This window comes from Xenopus laevis, chromosome 4L (assembly GCF_017654675.1).
Source record: "Xenopus laevis strain J_2021 chromosome 4L, Xenopus_laevis_v10.1, whole genome shotgun sequence".
Taxonomy (NCBI): Eukaryota; Metazoa; Chordata; class Amphibia; order Anura; family Pipidae; genus Xenopus; species Xenopus laevis.
In genome coordinates this window covers 71,040,455-71,062,227 of record NC_054377.1, presented here as the reverse complement: position 1 = coordinate 71,062,227, position 21,773 = coordinate 71,040,455, and the positions used below count along the sequence as shown (strand labels likewise).

The window sequence follows — 21,773 nt, the reverse complement described above, 5'->3', positions numbered from 1 at the left end:
TGTGTTCTGAAGGCACATGAAATTGGCACTGCATATGTACTGCTACATGTCCAGTGGGCATTAAACACCAAAACAGAAGATTTTCAGGAAGGTTGGGAGCAGCAGTTAGTTATCTCAAATTGGATAAGAGAATGGGGTAAGGTAGGACCAGGGGTGAGCACAGATTAAAGCATTTACCTTAGATGCCAAACTACCTATGCCTGGCCCTGGAATGCAAGTTGTATCGTCATTGCAGCACCCATTGACACACGTTAGTCCAGGCACTAAGCTGTTAACTGGCAGCAGTTACGCAATGGGTCATTATACTGTGCCCTTACTCTATAGAAAGGCCTATAGCTACAGGCTGCTGTGACCAGAAGGGACGCTACTAAGGAGAAGCAATGTCGCTGCAGGCTGCAGCTCGTATAAAGAGGGCCTTGACTTACTGTGTGAATAGTTGGACCTGCAGAACATACTGCATGAAGAAAGAGGTAGGGCCAGCTCGGCAAATGCATGTTTAGATCTGCAACATTTGAAAATGCAGTAAGCAACATTATCCACTTTTCAGGTTTAGAGAGGTGTATAACTTATGTAGCCAGTCAGTATAATCTTTTGGGAAGATTTTTCTTGGAATAACTATGAATGGTTTATTGCAGATTTATGTTCTCATTTTGCAGACTTTTTTTTTAATGTTTTGCCATGGATTTTAAGGCAGTCTTTAGTAGGCGTTGCTTTCAGTAACTCCAGCATCACCGATGTAAACAAAAAAAATGTCAAAAAACTACATATAGGACGATTCCAAGAAATTTCTCAGAGGTGATTGCTAGCTAAGCGGGAATAAAATACTCCCACCCCTCCCTTTTAACTTATATGGCAGTTGTCTGGCAAGAGAGTACGCCCACACTCAGGGTATTGCCCAGTGAATGGAGGGAAAATTGAGCATTTTTACCCATTCCTTCAGAGCTACTAAATGATGAATTGGCAAATTAACATTTACTGACTCATGTACAGAGCCCATTTCAACAAGAGTGTCAGGATAGTGTACATTTTGGAGCCACTCTTGTGAAGTACAAATTGTTTTCCAACTCATTTGCCAGTGTTCTCCCGGTCTCTGATGTTACACAGCAACAGATATTTCCTAAAATCACAATGCCTGTTGGCGCATTGCAGATACCAGGGAGGCACAGGCAAGTGTAAGCATCTTATTCCTTGTTCAGCAGATGTTTAGGGTGAGAGGTGTAAGAAGAAAAGGGAAAATTATCAATAGGACACATCAGAAAAAAAGTGAAGCAATTCTTGTCTTTCTAATACCAGGGGTTTTCCCACGTCTGTTGAGCTACAATCAATTCAAGCCACCAGAAACTTATATAACTTGATATTCCTGCCAGTGCATTTTACTTTTTAAATATAGAAGGAATGTGCTTAAAAAGTAGTTTTTTGGGTAACGTTATTGAAAATTTCTGCAAAATCCCTACTAATCCCACCCATCTGTTCCACCTTGTGCTGCCTCCTTTCCCAGTCTGTGCAGGGGAGACAGCAGCACTTAGTACTGTAGGATAGGAACCAATCAGCAGCTATGCTTACTTGATAGGGAGCTGAAGCCTATCACTGCTTGTGTGACTGAATGGCTGTGATTGGCTATCCCCAATCCTACAGTGCTTCAGACAGGGACTATTAGGGCATGCCCACCTTTCATTTGACACGGACCATGGAAGATCTATAGGGATCTCCAATAAAGGGATTATAAATACTATAATCTTTAAGCTCAATGTGAAACCAGCACCATACATTATTCAATATTACTACACTTTATCATGTCGGATAACTCTGCCCCTCCCCCACTGCTCTCCCCTGATCTTTGATGAATGCAGCTTTCATGTCTAATTTTCATACAAATGTGTCTTATTTGCTATGGCCAATATTTTCAGCATGGAAGAAGGGCATGCAATGACACAGAGAATTTAAAATTACACATTCAGCTGTTGTGCAATTGCTAGGTTTGTTTTCATTCAGCCACAAGGAATTAGTGAATTTGGTCACTTATGTTGATCACGTTAGGCTTGAACTCCTTGTTCCAGTTTATCACAGAGGTGTTCAGCAAGTTTGAGGTCAGGAAGGGCCAGGCCAAGGTATTTTGGCACCTAAGGCAAGTGTTTTATTCTGTGACCCCCTCCCCGGGCCAAACCCCTTTATCCCATTCCAGTTGAGATAGTCTGCTCCTGCTCCCCTCTATCCTGATTGCTACAATGTTCTTATGATGCGCTTTGTGGCCAATGGTTAGAAATCTTGTATGAATCTTGTATCATGTGAAGTTCCAAATTGTGGATAGACCTGTTATCTGGAAAACCCCAGGTCCAGAGCATTCTGTATAATAGGTCCCATACCTGTATCATAATTATTGCCACACAAGGTATAGCATAATAAAAGCAATACCAATTTCATCATTAATGCCTTTAAATACATAGCAAAGACAAAAATGAAGTGAATTTCAACGGGGTGGCACAATGGGATATTGGAACTAAGAAATACTGGGAGTTTAGTTTGGTGGGAGGAAGTTAAAAGAAGAGAGGCCAGGGTAATGGGGAATTAATAAAAAGGTCACTGTAGATAATTTAGAGAAAAGGCTTTATAAAGATGGGTTAAGTTAGTAAAGAAAAACTTCTAGTAAAAAGGGTTCGACAGGGTGGTGGTAGGGCAGAGCTAGAGGGGCTTGAAAAATACAGCAGGGAGCACAAAAGCTGTATGTGTGTATTTCTCATCTGCTATATCCTAAATGTACACTGGTTCTGTGGGTAATATAATGCATTATGCCCACATGTCCTATGTTATACTGGGGCCTATTTATCATGCTGTGTGATGATAAATATATCGCCCATAGCAAACATTCAGCAATTACATTTCAGCAGTTACCTTCAAGTTAAAAAACAAAAGCAAAGATCTGATTGGTTGTTGTGGGCAACAACACCAGTGATGTGTTCCTCCAATTTTTACACTGCATGATAAATAGACCCCCATCACAAATTGACATACTTGGGTAGAGGTTGCCCATATTTGGGCACATGGACCTCCTGCCAAGAAACCACCACTGAGCAAGACCCCACTTAAGCCTACCTGGACAAAAGGTCTAACAAAATTAAATACAATGCTGAATGAGTTTATGAAAACCCATAGTTGGAACAAAATAATTTACATCTACGGATCATAAATTTGGATATGTTGCATATGCCTCCCTAATTTGTAAGGATGTACCAAAACCACACTATTTTGGAATTTGGCTGAATCCTGAATCTTTCATAAAGGATTTGGGCAAATCCTGAAACAAATCTGAACCCTAATTTGCTTATGTGAATGTGAAGGAAGGGTTAAAAAGAAAAAAAAATAGCAAATACCTTGTTTGTGTGACAAAAAGTCACATGATTTTAGGCACTTGGATTCAGTTCAGCCAGGCACTTGGATTCGGCCAAATCAGAATCCTGAACAAAATCATGGAGTTGGGGCATCCCTATTTAATTTTACCTTAATTGGCTTGATAGCATCTCCCCAATTACACAATTTAGGTCATACAGCCCTATTTTCAGACCACAGGGACGCAGGGCAGAAGTTATTGGAGCCAGACACCAGCAATAAATGGAATCTGGACCTGCCACCTGCATGAACTCACTGTTTTTGGGCTCGACTGATTTGACCTTTTTCAGCAGGATCCAAATTAAGCTGATACCATGTGCCTGGCCAAAACAATTCCGAATCCTTAGACTTTTCTTTACATTAACAAAAAAATTGAGATTACTTTACAGTGTGAGGTATTTAACACATTTTTACCCTAATTGCATATGCAATAAGGGTTAAAATTCAGTTCAGGATTTGGCAGAATTATTCATGAACGATTCGGAATTCAGCTGAATCCCAAATTAGTGGATTCGGTGTATCCCTACTTGAAAGTGTGCTTTATTGAAACTTGGCTTCTAGCTATAAATTCTCCTTTGTCAGTTTGTAGATGGTTTGAGAACTGTGGTGGGAGAGTCAAACATTTCTACTGCAATGGCTGTGCGGGAGCAGCATGGAAGAGATGAATCAATGCACAGGTAATGGAGCTGGGACAATTCTTCCCAAAAAAATAGTATACCTGTATATAATGATACAAACTATTCCTTACAAGTACAACACCCCTTTCAACCTTGGATGTGACTGTTTTGTAAGTAGTAAAACTAATGAATCTAAGTAGTACAATTAAGATAATCTAATTATCTACCTCTCAAGGACCAAACATGAAGCAGCTTCAGTTTCCCTGTTTGGCCAGCGTAGCTCAAGAAATAAAAAAAAAACATCGATTTTTTTTCTGTTTAAACAATAGACTAAAAGCAGCACAATCCCTATTTATTGAACTCATTTTGAAAAGTCAGGTGTACTGCCCCTTTTAGTGGACTATTTAACCTTTTCACTGATATTAGCAGCCTTTAACACTTGACTAGTAGACCATGAATCTTAATGCATTTTAGTGAATTGTTTGTTTAAGTATACGTTTATAGTTTCCTTATGGAGGATATATAATTTTAGCAAAATCCTATGATGAGAGAACTGGAATAGGCACAGGTTATTTGAACTAATTAAATAAATGAAATATATGTAGCACAACATAGTTTTAAGTGGCAACATTGTGCAAGAATCAGTACTATAAAAGTGTTAATGATTAAAATATGTTTGGTCAATAGACACCTCATAGGGCAACAGTGGGCATACACACTGGAATACAAAGTAGTTTTGCTAATTGCATTGTTCAGTACATTTTGATTGTTCACATCCAATCAGCTTAGTTTTTCAGACTTTAAAATGATTGTAAGGTGGCCAACAAATGGTTAGTCAAAAAAGAAACTAGCCATACCAACATATTAACCATACTCATGCCAGAGCTGCCAAACCATATAAGATAGAGTAAATATAACTTTATAGTTAACGCTACTAAACAAAAACTGTTCAGTCGGTTTAGCATAACTGAATGAGTTGTTAGAGCCCATTTATGACTTATGTTTTTTGTCTTTTGCAGTTGCAGACCTCCTGATGTGGTTGTGTGGCCTCAGAATGTTGATCAGGTTAGCAAGATGGCCGAAATGTGTTACAGAAATAGTGTGCCAATTGTTCCATTTGGAACCGGAACAGGGTTGGAGGGAGGAGTCAGCGCTATAATGGTATGTACATGTCATATTATTTTGTTGGTAACTTGTAGTTTGTTGTAATTAGTTTTTTTTTTTGTTGTTGTTATGACTGAATGGAGTGTCTTGTGACATGAATAAAGGAAAGTACAAACATATTACATTAAAGGACAAGGAAACATAAAATCACTCAGACAGCATGACACATTGTTAGGCACCTCCATGGCTCTGAAACATTTTTAATACATCCAGCCCGCAAGATGTGAAATGGCCAATAATTAGCATTCTACAAGTAAAAAGTTGCACACACTGGCCTAAACTGTACTTTTGGTAGGTGCCCTGGATCAAAGTAAAATTACTCTGTAATCTGTTATTTACTTCACTTGCACTGTGCAATATAAATAAGTAGCAAGTTAAGTAAAACTAGGCTACATACTGTATGCAGAACAGAGATAAACATATTTTATATCAAAATATAAAAATAGTGCTCACCTCAGTTAGCCACAATGAAATTCAGATACATCAATGGGCAGCATCACTATAGTATGGTGCATTTTTTCACAATTGGCTACTCTTAGATGCCCATATACCATGGAATACTGAACATTGGTTTTTCTTATGTAGCCTGCTCAGTACTGGTGCAGATAACATAAATCTTTCTAGAAAAAAGCTACCAGTGTAGCCATTAAATATATAATTTTTTTGCAATGTCATTACTTATGCAAACTTAGTTCTTATACTGCAAATTTCTGGAACTTAAAGGGACTACAACAAAAATAGCTCAATTGCTTCAGAGTCAGGAAAAAGCAAATACTAGTATGCATAAGCAACATATGCTTTTTATGTTCTGGGCATTTTTTATAAGGATTCCTTTATAGTATCCCAGGGCCAAATCTATGTATAATAACCCACAGCATACGATGACAGGATATGTACATGTCTATTTTCAGGTATAATGTCTTCAGAGCACATGACAGAGAGAATACAGAACATGTGATTTATGGAATGCTAACTTAACCTCTCAGAGCACATGGCAGGATAAATAAAGGGTCATTACTATTTATTTATATATATATATATATATATATATATATATATATATATATATATATATATATATATATAAAACCTTGATCCCTGTTTTTGTAACAAATTGTTATTGGGCCTGCTCTGCCTACTTTTTATACATCTGCAGTATAATGAATGCAGTAAGTCAAGCCAGACTTTATTGTATTGCCATCTCAGCTGTAAACAAGAACACAGTGAGTCTAAATTGTAAAAAGTTTCAGGACCTACTGAAAGGACAACAATTTACAACATGTATTACAACAACCAGTATACAAAGTGCCATTTGAGTGCAATGTACAAAACAGTAAAAACAGTGTGCAAAAAAAGCAATCCAATATTTTCAAAAGACAAGACAAGGCAGAAATTGAATGAATATCATTATGTGGTGTGCTTTTCCTTATTGCCTTTGCAGGGTGGGGTCTGCTTTAATATGACAAGAATGGACAGGATTATGAATTTAAATGCTGATGATTTTCATGTTACTGTAGAACCAGGCGTTACACGAAAAGCTCTCAATAATTATCTAAGAGATAGTGGGCTCTGGTTTCCTGTTGGTAAGTGTTATTTAAAAAGCCATACTGTTGCTGCCTGAATAATGACGAGAGAGAGAGAGAGAGAGAGAGAGAGAGAGAGAGAGAGAGAGAGAGAGAGAGAGAGAGAGAGAGAGAGAGAGAGAGAGAGAGAGAGAGAGAGAGAGAGAGAGAGAAATTAGTTTAATTCCAATGTGGAAGATAGATGATATTTGCTAAATTGTTTATTCAGGATACCTATTATCTTACTTTGCCTCCATAAAAAGTACCCCTCTCTAAAGGAAACATGGTGTGTTTAAGATTGACTCACAATTTTTAAGTATGATGTAGAAAGAGATTTTCTAACACAAATTGCAATTTTTTTAAAATTACTTTCATTATTTGTGTTTGTTTTAGTTATGTAGCTTTTTATTCAGCAGCTCTCCAGTTTGAAATTTTAGCAATCTGGATAAGAGACTGGATAATAGTCTGGCATATGAATAGGAGAAGAACTGAATAGAAATATGGGTAATAAAAAGTAGCAATTAAAATAAATGTGTAGTCTTACAGAACATTTGGTTTTTAGATGGAGTCAGTGACCTCCCCCATTGGAAAGCTATAAAGAGTCAGAAGAAAACGGAAAATAATTCAAAAACTATTTAAAAAAATGAAGGCCAACTTAAAAGTTGCGTAGAATTGGCCATTGTATAACATACATAATGTTAACTTAACCCCACCCCTTTAAAGGAGAAGTTCACCTTTTGAGGAACTGGTTTACCACAAATGCCTGTTGCCCTGACCCAGCTGCATTATTCTTCTGACTATGACCCCATTTGTAAATTGGGCATTTACCCAATACACCAGTGTACTGCCAGACTGAGGCTCTTGTAGGCTGCCAGTCCACATATGGGCTACCAATAGTCAATCACAGCATGCTTGTATTGCTCTCCAACTTTTTTTTACATTTTAATGTGGCTTATGGGTTAAAATAAGGTTGGGGATCCCTGCCTTGGCACACATTGAATTTCAAGGCATTGTGTTAACAAGGCAATTAATAGCTCCATTTGCAGGTAACAAAACTCCTAGAATGCTATATGTCCAATTTTCAAATTAGATATATTTACAAAGCCAGCATAATAATTTTTTGGGGATTTTGGGAAACTTTTAGTTTTGCTTAGAGTATTAACAAATATTGGTGGAACTGTTGATAAAAAAAATGCTTTATATTTCCCAACATAGACCCTGGTGCAGATGCCTCTCTTTGTGGAATGGCTGCTACAAGTGCTTCAGGCACCAATGCAGTACGGTATGGCACAATGCGGGAAAATGTGATCAACCTGGAAGTGGTTCTGCCAGATGGAAGAATACTACACACAGCAGGGAAAGATCGAAGATTTAGGTATTAGTACTGTGAAAATGTTTGAAAACATCAACTCAGGTGAAAAAATATGAAAACGAAGCTGCAAAGACTAATAGAGGCTACAGAGGCTTGCTTCTATAAAAGTTAAATTTTTTTAAAGAAATATATGTGCTGTATAGCAATTACATTACATTACAATGCATAACATACAACGCTGGGTCACTGCAGAGCAACGTGTTTAACACATGCCTTGAGCAGTTTGCACAAGCTGCAGGAAATCCCTACAGTTTACTGGTTGTAGGACACCAGGGCAGAAACTAGGGGTAGGTAGAAGAGTCATGTGGCTAGGGCATACCTCCCAATATTTTGGAAACAGAAAGAGGGACAAAAAGATTTGCGGAGTGCAGCAAAAAATGTTTTACCACGCCCACCCCTTAATTACCATGTCCATTTTACAAAATTTGGCAGGTTATTAAAGTTTGAACACATTTCTGTGGTTTTTATGTGTTATTACAGTTTTGCTAATGAAGGTGACTTTAAGCTGCAAATCACACTTTCCCTAAGAGACCTCCTTATCTTAAATAGTTACAAAAGTATCTAGGTATTAATTCTGGGCTCTCTGCCAAAAGCCAATTAAGTTAGAAACTTTGTATCTTTTTCTGGCTGTTCAGTGCAGGAGATCAAAGAGAAATTCTGTATATTTCAGTAACAGTCTGGACCTGATGTTAGTTTAGGTGACATTTATTTCTTAAAGAAGACATAGGATAAATGAAAAAAAAAACAAATTTTGTAGGCAATTATGAGTAATATATGTTGCTTTTACATGGTGGTAAAAATTCATCTTGTTTTTAAAAATAGCCCCTTTACAGTATTAGAGCTCCCTATAGATGTTCACTGCCCCATCCCTGTTTCAAATGAGGGGTGGGATGTGTCCTAACAGTCCATGCCAGAAGCATAGTAGAAGGGGGCAGTCAATCACAGCCCTGCAGTTATACAAGCTAAGACAGGCTTCTTTTCCCTATCGGGGTCTTGCTAACTGCGGATTGGTTCCTGTTCTTACAGTGCCGTGAGCTGAGTGCCGCTGGCTCCCTTGCACAGCCTGGGAATTCAGGGAGCAGGAAGTGGAAGAGAAGGAAGGGATTATTAGGGTTTTTGCAGAAATATTCAAAAAATCAGCCTGAAACACTACTTTTTTAAGCACAATTCTTCTATATCTGAGTATAACCCACTGGTACATTCTTGTTTTTTTTTACACAAAATGGCTCCTTTAATATTTTCACAGGCAAAGGATACTTATAGATGGGTCAGTCAGGTTGGCAAAAGTCAGGTTTAGGAACTTCAACAAACAAATACTTACAAAAACAACCTCTCAGAAAAAACCTATTGTTAACTTTTACTGTACATTCATATTTTAAAAACTAGTTTTTTAGTGTCAGTATTAAATGGATAGAATGATTAGTAACCATTTGAGAGTGTGATACCTGCTTATTAACAAAGTTTATTTTGTTGATTATTACCCTACAGGAAGACAGCTGCAGGGTACAACCTGACAAGCATGTTTGTAGGATCAGAAGGGACACTTGGTCTCATAACCAAAGCATCTCTGCGTCTCCATGGAATTCCTGAGGCAATGGTGGCTGCCGTCTGTGCCTTTCCCAGTGTCCAGGCTGCAGTGGATAGCACAGTACAGATCCTGCAATGTGGTGTTCCAATCGCTAGAATTGGTTAGTCTGTAGCACACCATATAATAGTGTCATGTGGACTCTTGTGTTCAGATGCCACCAGGAGATATAGGTGCATCTGGAGTTGGACTTAGGAACATATCCTTGAAATATGCAAAAGGAGCGTTTAATAATAAAAAACACCAGTAGCGCTCAAGAATGTATGTAAACACACACAATTTGGCAGATTTATCAGAAATAGAATTGCCAGGGTTTGTCTTTCAAGAAAAAAACAGTGTAAAAATACAAATATATGCAGCAGAAAAATGCAAAAAAAAAATAGCCAAAAATTCTACCAGAATTTTTTCTCTAATAAGCCAGTACTCCAAAAAAATGTGATTGAGGGAAAACGTTGGATTTGTTTTGTTGTATTTTTTTCCACCATGATTGCTGTATTTTTTACATTGCCCTCAAAAATGTATAAATTGGCCTCTAAATGTAATCATAAAGGCCCGTGCAATGTTGCAGTACTTGCAGGCTGCACATCTGAAGAAGAGAAGTCCTCAAGGGTATGATTAAGATTTCTTGTTTTGGTGTGGAATTCTTCTCTGAGTAAATCGACCATGAATAAAATTCCAATTTTAATTGATAAGAATTTCATAGAAGTTGTATTTAACATAGACTACCTGTTTAGGTAGAAAAACGGATTATATTCCATGTCAGATGGCATGGAGAATGAGGTTAATGACATGATCAAGCATTTATTTAAGACAACTAACATGGCAAAATATATACTGTTTCTTAAAGTGGACCTGTCACCCAGACACAAAAATCTGTATAATAAAATTCCTTTTCAAATTAAACATGAAATCCAATTTCTATTTTTTATTAAAGCATTCATAGCTGTTGTAAGCTCATTTAAAAATCTCAGCTGTCCATCAAATATTGTCTGCCCCTCCTCTATGCCATGGGCATAGAGGCGGGGCAGGCAATTACTTTCACTTTCCATTCAGCACTTCCTAGATGTCACTGCTCTCCCCATATTCCCCTATTCTCTTTACTATTTAATTGTGTAGCCAGGGCATGGGGATGGACATCGGGTCCCCCATTCTGGTACACAAACAAGATTCTGAGATGATACAAGACTTTTCTTAATAACAGTGTGCACAAAATGGCTCCTGCCTGCTTGCTATAATTATGAATTCCCAGACTGAAGGAAACAAGATTCAAATAATTTTTATAGTGTAAATAAAGTTCATTTTGCTTGACTAATGTGATAAAATAGGATTTTGAATAATTTTTTTGGGTGACGGGTCCCCTTTAAATAATACCACTGGAATAAAACCACTATTTGTAATAATGTATTTGTTTGGTATGCTAATTGGTGCGCTAATTAACTTAATCTTCATTATATTTCCATTGCCGATTTCTCTGGTCATTTGAATACTAAGGACTTTTTTTTTTTTTTATTATTTCAACCGTCTCTTTTTTCCATACCTACAACATGGTATTAATGTAAGGGACAATTCTAACCAGATTGAAAATTTAAAGTAAAATATTGCAGCAATTCAGCAAACATATCTAGGCCCTGATTTGAATCATGACTGAAATTTATGTAGTGCCACTAACTACTCTTCATACCTGGAAAGTGCTCAAAGAAAATATGGATTAGAATTTAACATTTGCCTATTCCCATCATTTATGTCATGGCAATATTTTTCAGAACGTGGTTGTTAATTCACAGAAAATATTTATTGCAGTGTCTTTTGTTTTATTTTGTAGAGTTTTTAGATGATGTGATGATTGGTGCCTGTAACAAATTTAATGGGCTAAGCTACCCAGTGTTACCTACACTTTTCTTAGAATTTCATGGGACTGAAAATGGACTGAAGGAACAAGTACAACAGACAGGTATGGGGAAGTGAAAGGCAATATTTCCAGAAAGCTGTGTGCTCACCACAAACGGTCAGATTTTTTGTAAAAACATATTTTTATACTTATTCTGATCTGTTCCCTTTTTTTGCATATACAGTTTTTTAAGCATGTACAGATGGTTGTACATGTGCACACAAATGAATTTTCTCACAACCAGGAAGAATTAAAAGGAATGCTAGTGAAAAGGGAAACAGTACAGCATTCAGCATTCCTTAACACTTTGTTTTTGGTATTCTTAGACTAATGCCACACTGGTCTGTCTCACTGAGTCCAAGAAAAAGCCCCTCCGACTACATACAGACACATGGAGTGGATTTCGGCTAAAAAAAGCTTCAGTGACTAAAATTCGATAAGGGTTGAATAGAGGCTTCCATTAATTTATTATATTATATTAAGCCCCCCATACTCTGCCTCAACCCACCTACAGGTCCCCCCTCCTTGCAGGCCCCAGCACATACCTGTCCTGTAGTTGCGAGGGGGGGGCGAGATATGTGACTACTCAGGCCATAGACGGGTGCAGGTCTAGATCAGCTTAATCCTCTCTTATACCAACATCAGAGCAAGAGGACATTGTAAATAATCAATGTGTTTTCTTATAGAGGAAATAACCCAGATGAATGGAGGCTCAGATTTCACCTGGGCCAAAGATCAGGAAGAAAGAAACAAGCTTTGGACAGCCAGACATAATGCATGGTATGCTGCATTAGCCTTGCGTCCTGGCTGCAGGGTAAGATTTAATAAATAAAATAAATAAATAAAATGTCAGTCACCAACAAGACTGCAGTGGCTGGTTAAAGGCACAGTGTTAAAATAATATTCAGAAAGAAAGAGTAGCATGCTTGTGTGACTACTATCTAACCCAGCTTGGCTCTAATTTACCTAGACAGGCTGTAAGGCCGGCATTTTAGAATACTGTAAATTTGTTCCTGGATATTGTATGTGATTCTGACCCGAGTTGAGTTCAGCATGTATATTTGTACAATGCTGTACTTTATATTTAAGAAATAGTGTCAACCTATGGTCACCTTTAGCCACCTTTTCTGTATTTCCATTTAAAATGTTCACTGATGCTTTGTTGTTCTGGCTCCCACACAAGTTATGTCCAGTCAGGGATTAAATAAGCAATATAAAAACAATCACAATACACATTTGTGTTTTGTTTTTTTTTAGATTTTTTAAATACTTGATAGAGATAACTGTAAGCTGTAAGGGTCACCTTTCAAGAGTTCCCATTGACCACATTATAGGCTGCATGCTAGGTTAAAAGGCATTCTGTAGCCTCTGTATGACTAAATACAGTACTGCCATGTTTTGCAATGAAAACGGGGCATATTTGCCTATGGGCAGTAACCCATGGCAACAAATCAAACTGCTGCATTCATTGTTCTGCTTGTAGCTGGCTTTAAAAAGCTAACCACTGATTGGTTGCTATGGGTAACTGCCATGGGCAAATTTGCCCAGTGTTGATAAATGAGCCCCACTGTGTCATATATGTCATAATTGAATAATAATATTAGGTGACACATACCTTTTTGAAATCAGTTGAATTCATAAAAATCTAAAGTGCTTTACTAAGTAAACACTATTCTGCAGTTAAAAATATCTTTTTTTGTGTGAAATAATTAGGTCTGTCATCATTTTTTAACAAGTCTCCTTATTCCTTCCTTTATAGGGCTATTCGACAGATGTGTGTGTCCCAATCTCCAAACTTCCTGAAATTATAGTGGAGACAAAGAAAGACTTAATAGAATCGCGTCTCACAGGTTGGAATTGATTTAAAGTTACCAGGTCACTGCTCATTTTAAAGGGAATACCAATAAGAGTAATAATAAGGGCTTGGCTGTGAGCATGCATGTGTGTCATTACACGTATTTGGGTTTGTTTTTCTGAAAAATAATAATGGGGGTGCAAGAGTCATCCTAAACAATGTGCTTGTAGTGAGTAAATGATAATATGTATTTAAGGTTAGGTATATGAACTCCTGCAGGGTTTTTTACAGAAGTGTTTACCTGAGTGTTCCAGCACAGTGGGATTTTTCATGGGTTCTACCACACGGGTAAGGATAAGTTAATAAAACGTATTCTTCGCTGGGGGGCCTGCACTGATGGAATTGCATTGAAGCAGCAAAGCATGTGAGAGGTTCCTGTTGCATTTTAGTACTGTACTATTGGTACAGGCCCAAAGGGAAGCATGTGGTCTGTTAATTCATTCCTGTGTAAAGGCATACATTAAAATCCATAGGAACCCATAAGTAAATACATCTGTGTAAAACCCCTACTGGAGTTGACATACCTGACCTTGAATACTCATTTACTCACTCCAAATTTAGTGCAGGTGCTAGTAATCCATAGTCATTAATTAGCAGGTTAAATTTATTGGTCTGCAGTACACAAGTCTCCAAATACTTATTCTGTAAATTATCATTGCAGGTCCCATTGCTGGGCATGTTGGAGATGGGAACTTTCATTGTATTATGGTGATGAACTTGGCTGATAAGGATGAGGTTTCCAGAGTTAAAGATTTCACAAACCGCCTTGCCAGGTAATCGAAACAAAATACACATCTTGTAATTCCTTCACGTATTCGTATGGCCCATCGTTTTTGGAATCTGTTGTGTTGAAACGATTACTTTGAGGATGATTGGTGAGTGCTTCATTTGTTCCAGGAGAGCACGGTTGGTGGAACACTATGAATGTAATTCTATTAGATTGGAACCAGTAGTCATTAAAGTAGTGAGGCAAATGTATATGAAACGCAAACTGGTACAGATATGGATTCCATTATCTGGAAACTTGTTATACAGAAAGCTCCAAAATACGGGAAGGCTGTCTCCCATAGACTCCATTTTATTGAAATAATTTAAATTTTTAAAATGACTGCCTTTCTCTCTGTAATAATGAAACAGTAGCTTGTACTTGATCCCAACGAAAATGTAATTAATCCTTATTGAAGGGAAAAACATTCTATTGGTATTAATGTTTAGATAATTATTTAGTAGATTTAAGGTATGGAGATCCAAATTATGGAAAGATCCCTTATATGAAAAACCTTGATTATATATCCCATACCTGTCCTAACAGAACATACCCTTTTTCAATCACTATCTTTTATTTAGGCTTACTGAAGCATCCATCCTGAACGGACAGTAGCTCCATTTGAAAAACAGTGATCAAATGAATGTGAAATTTGGTTCCCCTATATAATAATTATAGTTTAGAGGTGTGTGGTGGGTGACGTTGTTAGGCCCATACTAGTCAATATTGTGAGTACTGTCTGTAAATGTGTTGATTTTTATTGTGGTGTTTGGGCCTCGGGACTGGATGGGTCTCTGGAAGGAATAATATGAAATGTTTTTTATTATTTAAAGGACCCTGTCACTTTTTTATTGTAAAGAAACATATTTATGGAAATCTATAAGGATTGTATGTATTCATAAACATAAACTTACATACATACATATTAGCAGGCCCAGACAGAGGGGCTGCTATAGATGCCATAGACAGTCACTATTTAGTGGGCCTTAGATAAGCACTACAGAATATCTTGGTGCTATATAACTAAAGAATAATAATAACTGTAACATGTAAAAATTCAAATCCACTTGTTTTTGTTTCCAGAGAAAATTAAAAGTAATACTGATGCCTGTTAGTATCTTCTTTTTAGGAGAGCTTTGGCAATGAATGGTACTTGTACAGGAGAACATGGCATTGGTCTAGGAAAACGCAAATTATTAGAGGAAGAGGTTGGAGAAGTTGGCATTGCAACCATGAAGCAAATAAAAGATACACTGGATCCTAAGAATCTTATGAACCCAGGGAAGGTTGTTTAACCACATGATTCTAGTAATTACCTTGTTTTATTTATACAGTGAAAAAGCTGTCTGAAGACCATAAACAATTAATGAGCTCAGCTTGTGGCTAGGAGAACAATATAATGGGCTGAAGTAGTAAAATTATTAAGCTAACCACTGTGAACTGAAGAAAACGATTCACTTATATATACACCATACATAGCAGAGTTAAAAATGTTCTGGTGGGAATCAAATGTCAAATTTTAAACAATTATTCTGCAAGAATTATTTTAAATATTTGCAAATGTAAACTTACAATCTATTTCATAAATTTTAAACTTCAGTAAAAAAACAATTGTGGTACATGCAAAAGCCTGGACACTCTTTCACTTATCCAGTGATCAACACTTTTCTTTGCAAGGTCTCTAACCCTAATTACCTCATTAGGCCTCAATAGCCATTAGACTATGTCACCAGATAACAATTGCAGAGCTTAATAAAATCTCTGGCACCACAAATTGTGAGCTATCATTCAACAACCATAAGCTCCTCTACACAACTGAGTGAGCATCTGAAAATTGATGCCTACAAAGATCTAAAGACCAAGAAAAGCTTTAGAAAGTACAGCCTATATGCAGACCAAAAAGGCAAATCCTTATACAACTACAAAAGGACCTGGAGAAAGGACTGACAAACCAAACCATGCACTTACTATAGTACCATGGTGCAAACATAGAAGAGTCATCAGGAGTAAATCTGCAATCTCATCACAAATGTCAATGTCCCAGGTATGCAAAACAGCATTTAAACAGGCCAGAGGCCTTTTGGAAATATGTGCTTTGGCTACAATCACCAAAGCACTTCTTGTCAACTGTTAAACATGGGGTGGATCCATTATAATTTTGGGTTGTGAGGCAGCCAGTGGCATAGGAAACATTGTATGTGTAAAGGAAAGAATGGATTGTACTGAATATTAGCACATTTTGGATGCCAATGTTAAACCGTGTGAATATAAGAAACCTAAAAGATAATGGGTTTGAGGGCCTACCCAATATTTTGTTCTCCTTGCATTTATTAATAACACATATTTATCAGTGCCAACATATTCAGCAGCACTGTAATATATATATATATGAGTGTATACATTGACCATACAGATTAAATACAAAAAAACTGATAAAATTGATTGATTGCAATTTGTAGCATTTTATAAACATACAGTTTTACCAGTACTCAGAACACACAGAGGGGCTCATTTATCAACACTGGGCAGTAATCCATGGCAACCAGTTATTAACGGCCTGCCAGTATAATAATTAGAAATTTGCCAAAATTTATGTAAAATCCAGAAAATGTGAAAATGTATTCTTCAAGTACTCAAGGATATAAGTACAGGAAAAGGTGTTAGGGAAAAGCACCTATTGAAATGCATTATAATTGGTGGGACCACAAAAAAATGGTGTACAGTGGAGACAAATAGCAATTGGTTTTCATTTGTGGTTTTGGGTTTTTTATATTTTAATTCAGCAGCTCTCCAGTTTGCAATTTCAGGAGTCGGGTTGCTAGGGTCCAAATTACCCTAGCAACCATGAATTGATTTGAATAAGCGATTGGAATATGAATAGGAGATGGAATGAATAGAAAGATTAGTAATAAAAAGTAGCAATATCAATACATCTGTAGCCTTACAGAGCATTTGTTTACATGGGGTCAGTAACACCAATTCGAAAGCTGGAAAGAGTCATAAAAAGAAGGCAAAATCAAAAACTATATAAAATAAATAATGAAGACCAATTGAAAAGTTGCTTACAATTGGCCATTCTATAACAAACATATTTATACTGTTATCCCATGTATTTTGTATCACCTTTTATACAATCAGAGGGGATGCAATTAAAAAAGTATCCCTGCAGAATTCTAAATAGATATCTTTGAACATTTTCCATTTTGACAATTATTTATTTTTACCGGTAGTTACAGCAATATGTGTACTATTACCGTTGTACAATTAAGAGTCCTGTGACAGACAGGGGAAATTATACTGGTCAAGACTGCACACCTTCAATCCCCAAGGTTCTATTGGGGATAAAATTCAATATACAGAAAACAGATAGAAGGTGGATTGCGAAACCAATATATTAAAAATACAATTTACTATATAATCTCTAAAACACTGGCCAACCAGGAAGCACAATGAATAAATTAAGAATAAATAGTTATAAAACCAATAATAAATACGGTCCAGGTGGGTAATCGCTTTTCCTGTAGGGAAAATTCAAATAACTGTTCCTTGGTATTGGTGTATGCTTGTAATTTAAAGGACAAGAAAAAAGGTTGCGAGTTGTAGTTCAGCAAGGCGGACAAGGTATTTCAATAGGGATTATGGCCAAGGTTTTTCCCATATGGTGAAGCAGTGGAGTATGCAGTGTTTTATAACTTAATTTATTTATTCTTAATTTATTCATTGTGCTTCCTGGCTGGCCAGTTGTTTAGTGATTATATAATAAATTGTATTTCAATATATTGGTTTCGCAATCCACCTTCTGTCTGTTTTCACTACTACTGTTGTATTCCAGTCTATTCATGCTACAATAAAAGCTTGACATATAATAGTCCATTAAGTTCAGCCCCTCTAAATGATCCTCAGCATTGGGCGCTGGGCTGGGCGCTAACTGCAGGGCTCTATGATAAAGTAATGCCATATGCAAAGAAACATGCAAAACTGTACAGGAAAAAGTAAAAAAAAATATTATTCCAGTAAATCTTGCAGACCTTACTGTCATCCAGTTCACAAATGTAAGCACCACCCCCCTATTAGCACTCGAAAGTCCAAAAGGCTACTTTTAAAACCATTTGAAATATCAGTTGCCAATTGCCTCCTATTTATGGAGTAGTGATGAGTAGTGCCAGTGTATTAACAACAGTGGTAAATACCCCTATGTATGATTAATATCTGATATAAACAACAGAGAAAATATAAAACTGAGAAAAAGAGGAAGAAAATTGTGATCCAAGGAGTTGGCTCTTTATATCACTGTAGACCCCTGGCATACAGTATTAAATACGCATTCACATATCATTTCAGACAATCCAAATATATCGTTACAAAAATGAATATTGTAACACATACTTAAACACATGTAACAAGTACTTATGTGCTCAGGCTCTTTGGATTTCCACTGATTGGTTACCAGGCAGTAACCAATCAGTGACTTGAGAGGGCATGTGTCATAACTGTTTGCTTTTGAATCTGAGCTGAATGGATCAATTGCATACTCGCCGAAAAGTTATGTCCCGCGTGGCCCCCTTTAAGTCGCTAACTAACTCCGAGTTAGAGAGCTGAAAAGCACTAAGTAGTGTTCTGTTCTGTTACACATACTGTCACTCCAGCCTTTATAGATTACATTTTTGGCTATAACTACATTAGAAACATTTTTATCTTGCACAGCTTATTTACCCAGTTTATATTTTAACACTGAACTGTTCCTTTAATATAAAAGTAATTGTTTGTCCATATATTGCAATATATTCAAGCTGGCCATCTACATCAGACATCCCTGGTGTGACCAGTCCTACACTACCCTAAACATTAATTTGGCTAAAAATGCCATATTTTATATAATAACCATATTGCATCAGCCTAAAGTTTCAGCTTGTCAATAGCAGCAATGATCCAGGATTTCAAACTTATCACAGGGGGTCACCATCTTGGAAAGTGTCTGCGACACTCACATGCTCAGTGGGCTCTGAGCGGCTGTTGAGAAGCTAAGCTTAGGGGTTGTTGCAAATTATGAAGCAGAAAAATTTGCCTGTAATATAAGCTGATGCTACAAGGCAGTTTATTAAATTCTGATGCTAATTGCCTGGTTTCTGTGCTGCCATGTAGTAATTACCTTTATTAATTACTAAGCAGCCTTATATTACAACATTCATATTCTATGTGCACTGTATATTGTGAGTTGGTCCCTAAGCTCAGTAAGTGTCAGCAGCACAGAGCATGTGCAGTGAATCAGCAGAAAAGAAGATGGGGAGCTAATGGGTAATATTTGGAATCACAAATCTTTACTGCTAAAGGGCAGTGGTTGCCTTGGGCTGGTACAGAAACCTAAAACATAATGTATAACATTTCTAGCCTACTTCTTTAGTTAGGCTTTAGTTCTCCTTTAAAAAATGCTATTATTTTACAATACATTTTTCAAAAAGACAAAATTTTACCTGCAACTTGCTTTACAAACTACCAAACTGTTGCCCTTTTTATGGGCCTTTAGCCCTCTGTTCTTTACTTTCATAACCCGGCCCAGATATTTAATTTTGCCACCCCTAGGACAGAGGGTTGATGTCCCCAACCCCACCCTTGCCACTATAGGCCCGGGCCTTTGCTACCTTCCCACAATTTCAGGCCTGTTTATTATTAAAACATCAATATGCACATAGACAAGAGGTCCTCTGTACTCACCCATAATCAATATAGTAAGGACATTTAAGACAATTTTATGCATTAAAGGAGAAGGAAACCCCCAGGGCGCTAAACCCCTCCCCCCCTCCCCTGTGCTGCCCCCCTCCCTCCTCCCCCCTGGCCTACCTGTCCCCCTGGGCAAATGCCCCTAACTTTTTACTCACCCCTCTGCGCAGGTCCTGTCCACGGAGTACGCAGTCGCCATCTTCTCCCACGCGCGTCTTCTTCCTGCTCTGATCGGCGTTTTCTGGCGCATGCGCAGTAGGAACAGGTACCGGTACGGCTCTACTGCGCATGCGCCGAATGTCACGAAGTGAAATCGGAAAACTTCGTGACATTCGGCGCATGCGCAGTAGAGCCGTACCGGTACCTGTTCCTACTGCGCATGCGCCAGAAAACGCCGATCAGAGCAGGAAGAAGACGCGCGTGGGAGAAGATGGCGACTGCGTACTCCGTGGACAGGACCTGCGCAGAGGGGTGAGTAAAAAGTTAGGGGCATTTGCCCAGGGGGACAGGTAGGCCAGGGGGGAGGAGGGAGGGGGGGCAGCACAGGGGAGGGGGGGAGGGGTTTAGCGCCCTGGGGGTTTCCTTCTCCTTTAAGTGACCAAAATTGCCCTTCCCTATTAAACAAAACAGGCATTGTTTGTCCATATAATAAAATATATTCAGGCTGGCCAACTATGTCAAAGTCAACCCTGGTCTGGCCAGTCCTACACTGACCTTAATGTAATTCATTAAGAATTCTACTGCTTCATTACACATTTTACACAAGATAAGTTAAAGCTGCAATTTGCTGTCAAGGTTAATACTCCCAAATGGTTGCCCTGTTTATTGCCCACTATTGGGATCCCCTGACTGTAACTGGGAATGATGTAACTGGCTACTGCTCCCAACTATAGCTAAAAGTGAAATTTGTGCTCACCACCAGGGGTGCAATGAAGATGTGACCACAACAATTCAGACAGACAGAAACATGAGGCCCTTTGCTCTTAACTCGCATTAAGACATTTTGTGCATTTAGCTACAAAAAAATGCCCTCCTCTTTGAACAGAACAGGGATTGTTTGTCCACATATCGCAAAATAGTCACACTGTTTAATATTCAACATATACATCCATATTAACATGTCATGCCAAGAAGCCACTTCATTTCCAGGCCTGCATGATAGTGCAAGCAAACCACATCAAGTGGTGTAAAAGTCACTATTAAAGGCCCACTGAAACCAGTGGTTCTCTAGCAGTTTGGTCATCCTGTTGCTGGTTACTCTACTTGCGGGAGTTACCCTGCCAGTGCTGCAATATAGTGTGTACCTTGTCTTGCCTGCAAGTTAACCCTACCAATGTCTAACTTCTGCCTGCCTTGTTAACCCTCCCTGCCTGTGCTTAATAGTGTTCCTTGTGGTCTGTATTGTTCCCCGACAATGGTGAAGCAGGAACAATGACTCCATACAATGCATTTCATCTGTTCCAGAATTCCGCAAACTTTACAACACCTACAGTCCACAAAGCTCACAAACAACCGCTCTAGTGTTGACAATGCTTTCAGAGACAGTTTGGAACTATGTATGTAGTGAGCGTTGCAACAGAGGACACAAAGTAAATCAGAATTGCTGCCAAGAGTAAGGTCCTGCAACACACACTCTAACAACCAGCAATCCAAAACAGAAAGTAATTCATCCCCAGGCTTCTCTAGTTTCCTTAATAACTTTACTTCTGGAATATCCGGCCTCTAAAAATATATTAAGAAGCATCTTTTCTGCAATAGTGAACATCCCTCCATGTAAGCATTACATTCTCACTGGCCTGTTGCGCTTCAGACATGCTCCATCTACTCTGATACAGCCTCTTCCCGGCGTGCCTTGCAAAAGC

The 21,773-nt window shown here is 37.9% G+C and overlaps 2 protein-coding genes across 4 annotated transcripts in view; one reads left to right on the top strand and one right to left on the bottom strand.

The window, feature by feature from the left end:
* Positions 1-21,763, bottom strand: part of LOC108714170 (circumsporozoite protein) — a 35,902-nt gene extending 14,139 nt beyond the window's left edge. For 2 of the 3 annotated variants that reach the window (XM_018258134.2, XM_018258136.2), the window contains exon 1: positions 21,696-21,763. The gene's annotated coding sequence lies outside the window, so the exon portion shown is untranslated. The remainder of the gene's footprint in view (positions 1-21,695) is intronic. The other variant, XM_041590290.1, reaches the window with a different exon arrangement.
* ldhd.L (lactate dehydrogenase D L homeolog) lies at positions 284-15,812 on the top strand. The gene is made up of 11 exons (XM_018258131.2): positions 284-470; positions 3,967-4,061; positions 5,021-5,162; positions 6,607-6,748; positions 7,943-8,102; positions 9,588-9,787; positions 11,507-11,635; positions 12,259-12,386; positions 13,332-13,422; positions 14,089-14,200; positions 15,323-15,812. The coding sequence occupies exons 1-11, from the start codon at positions 381-383 to the stop codon at positions 15,486-15,488; spliced, it is 1,455 nt and encodes a 484-aa protein (XP_018113620.1). The 5' UTR covers positions 284-380; the 3' UTR covers positions 15,489-15,812.
* Positions 21,764-21,773: the final 10 nt, after the last annotated feature.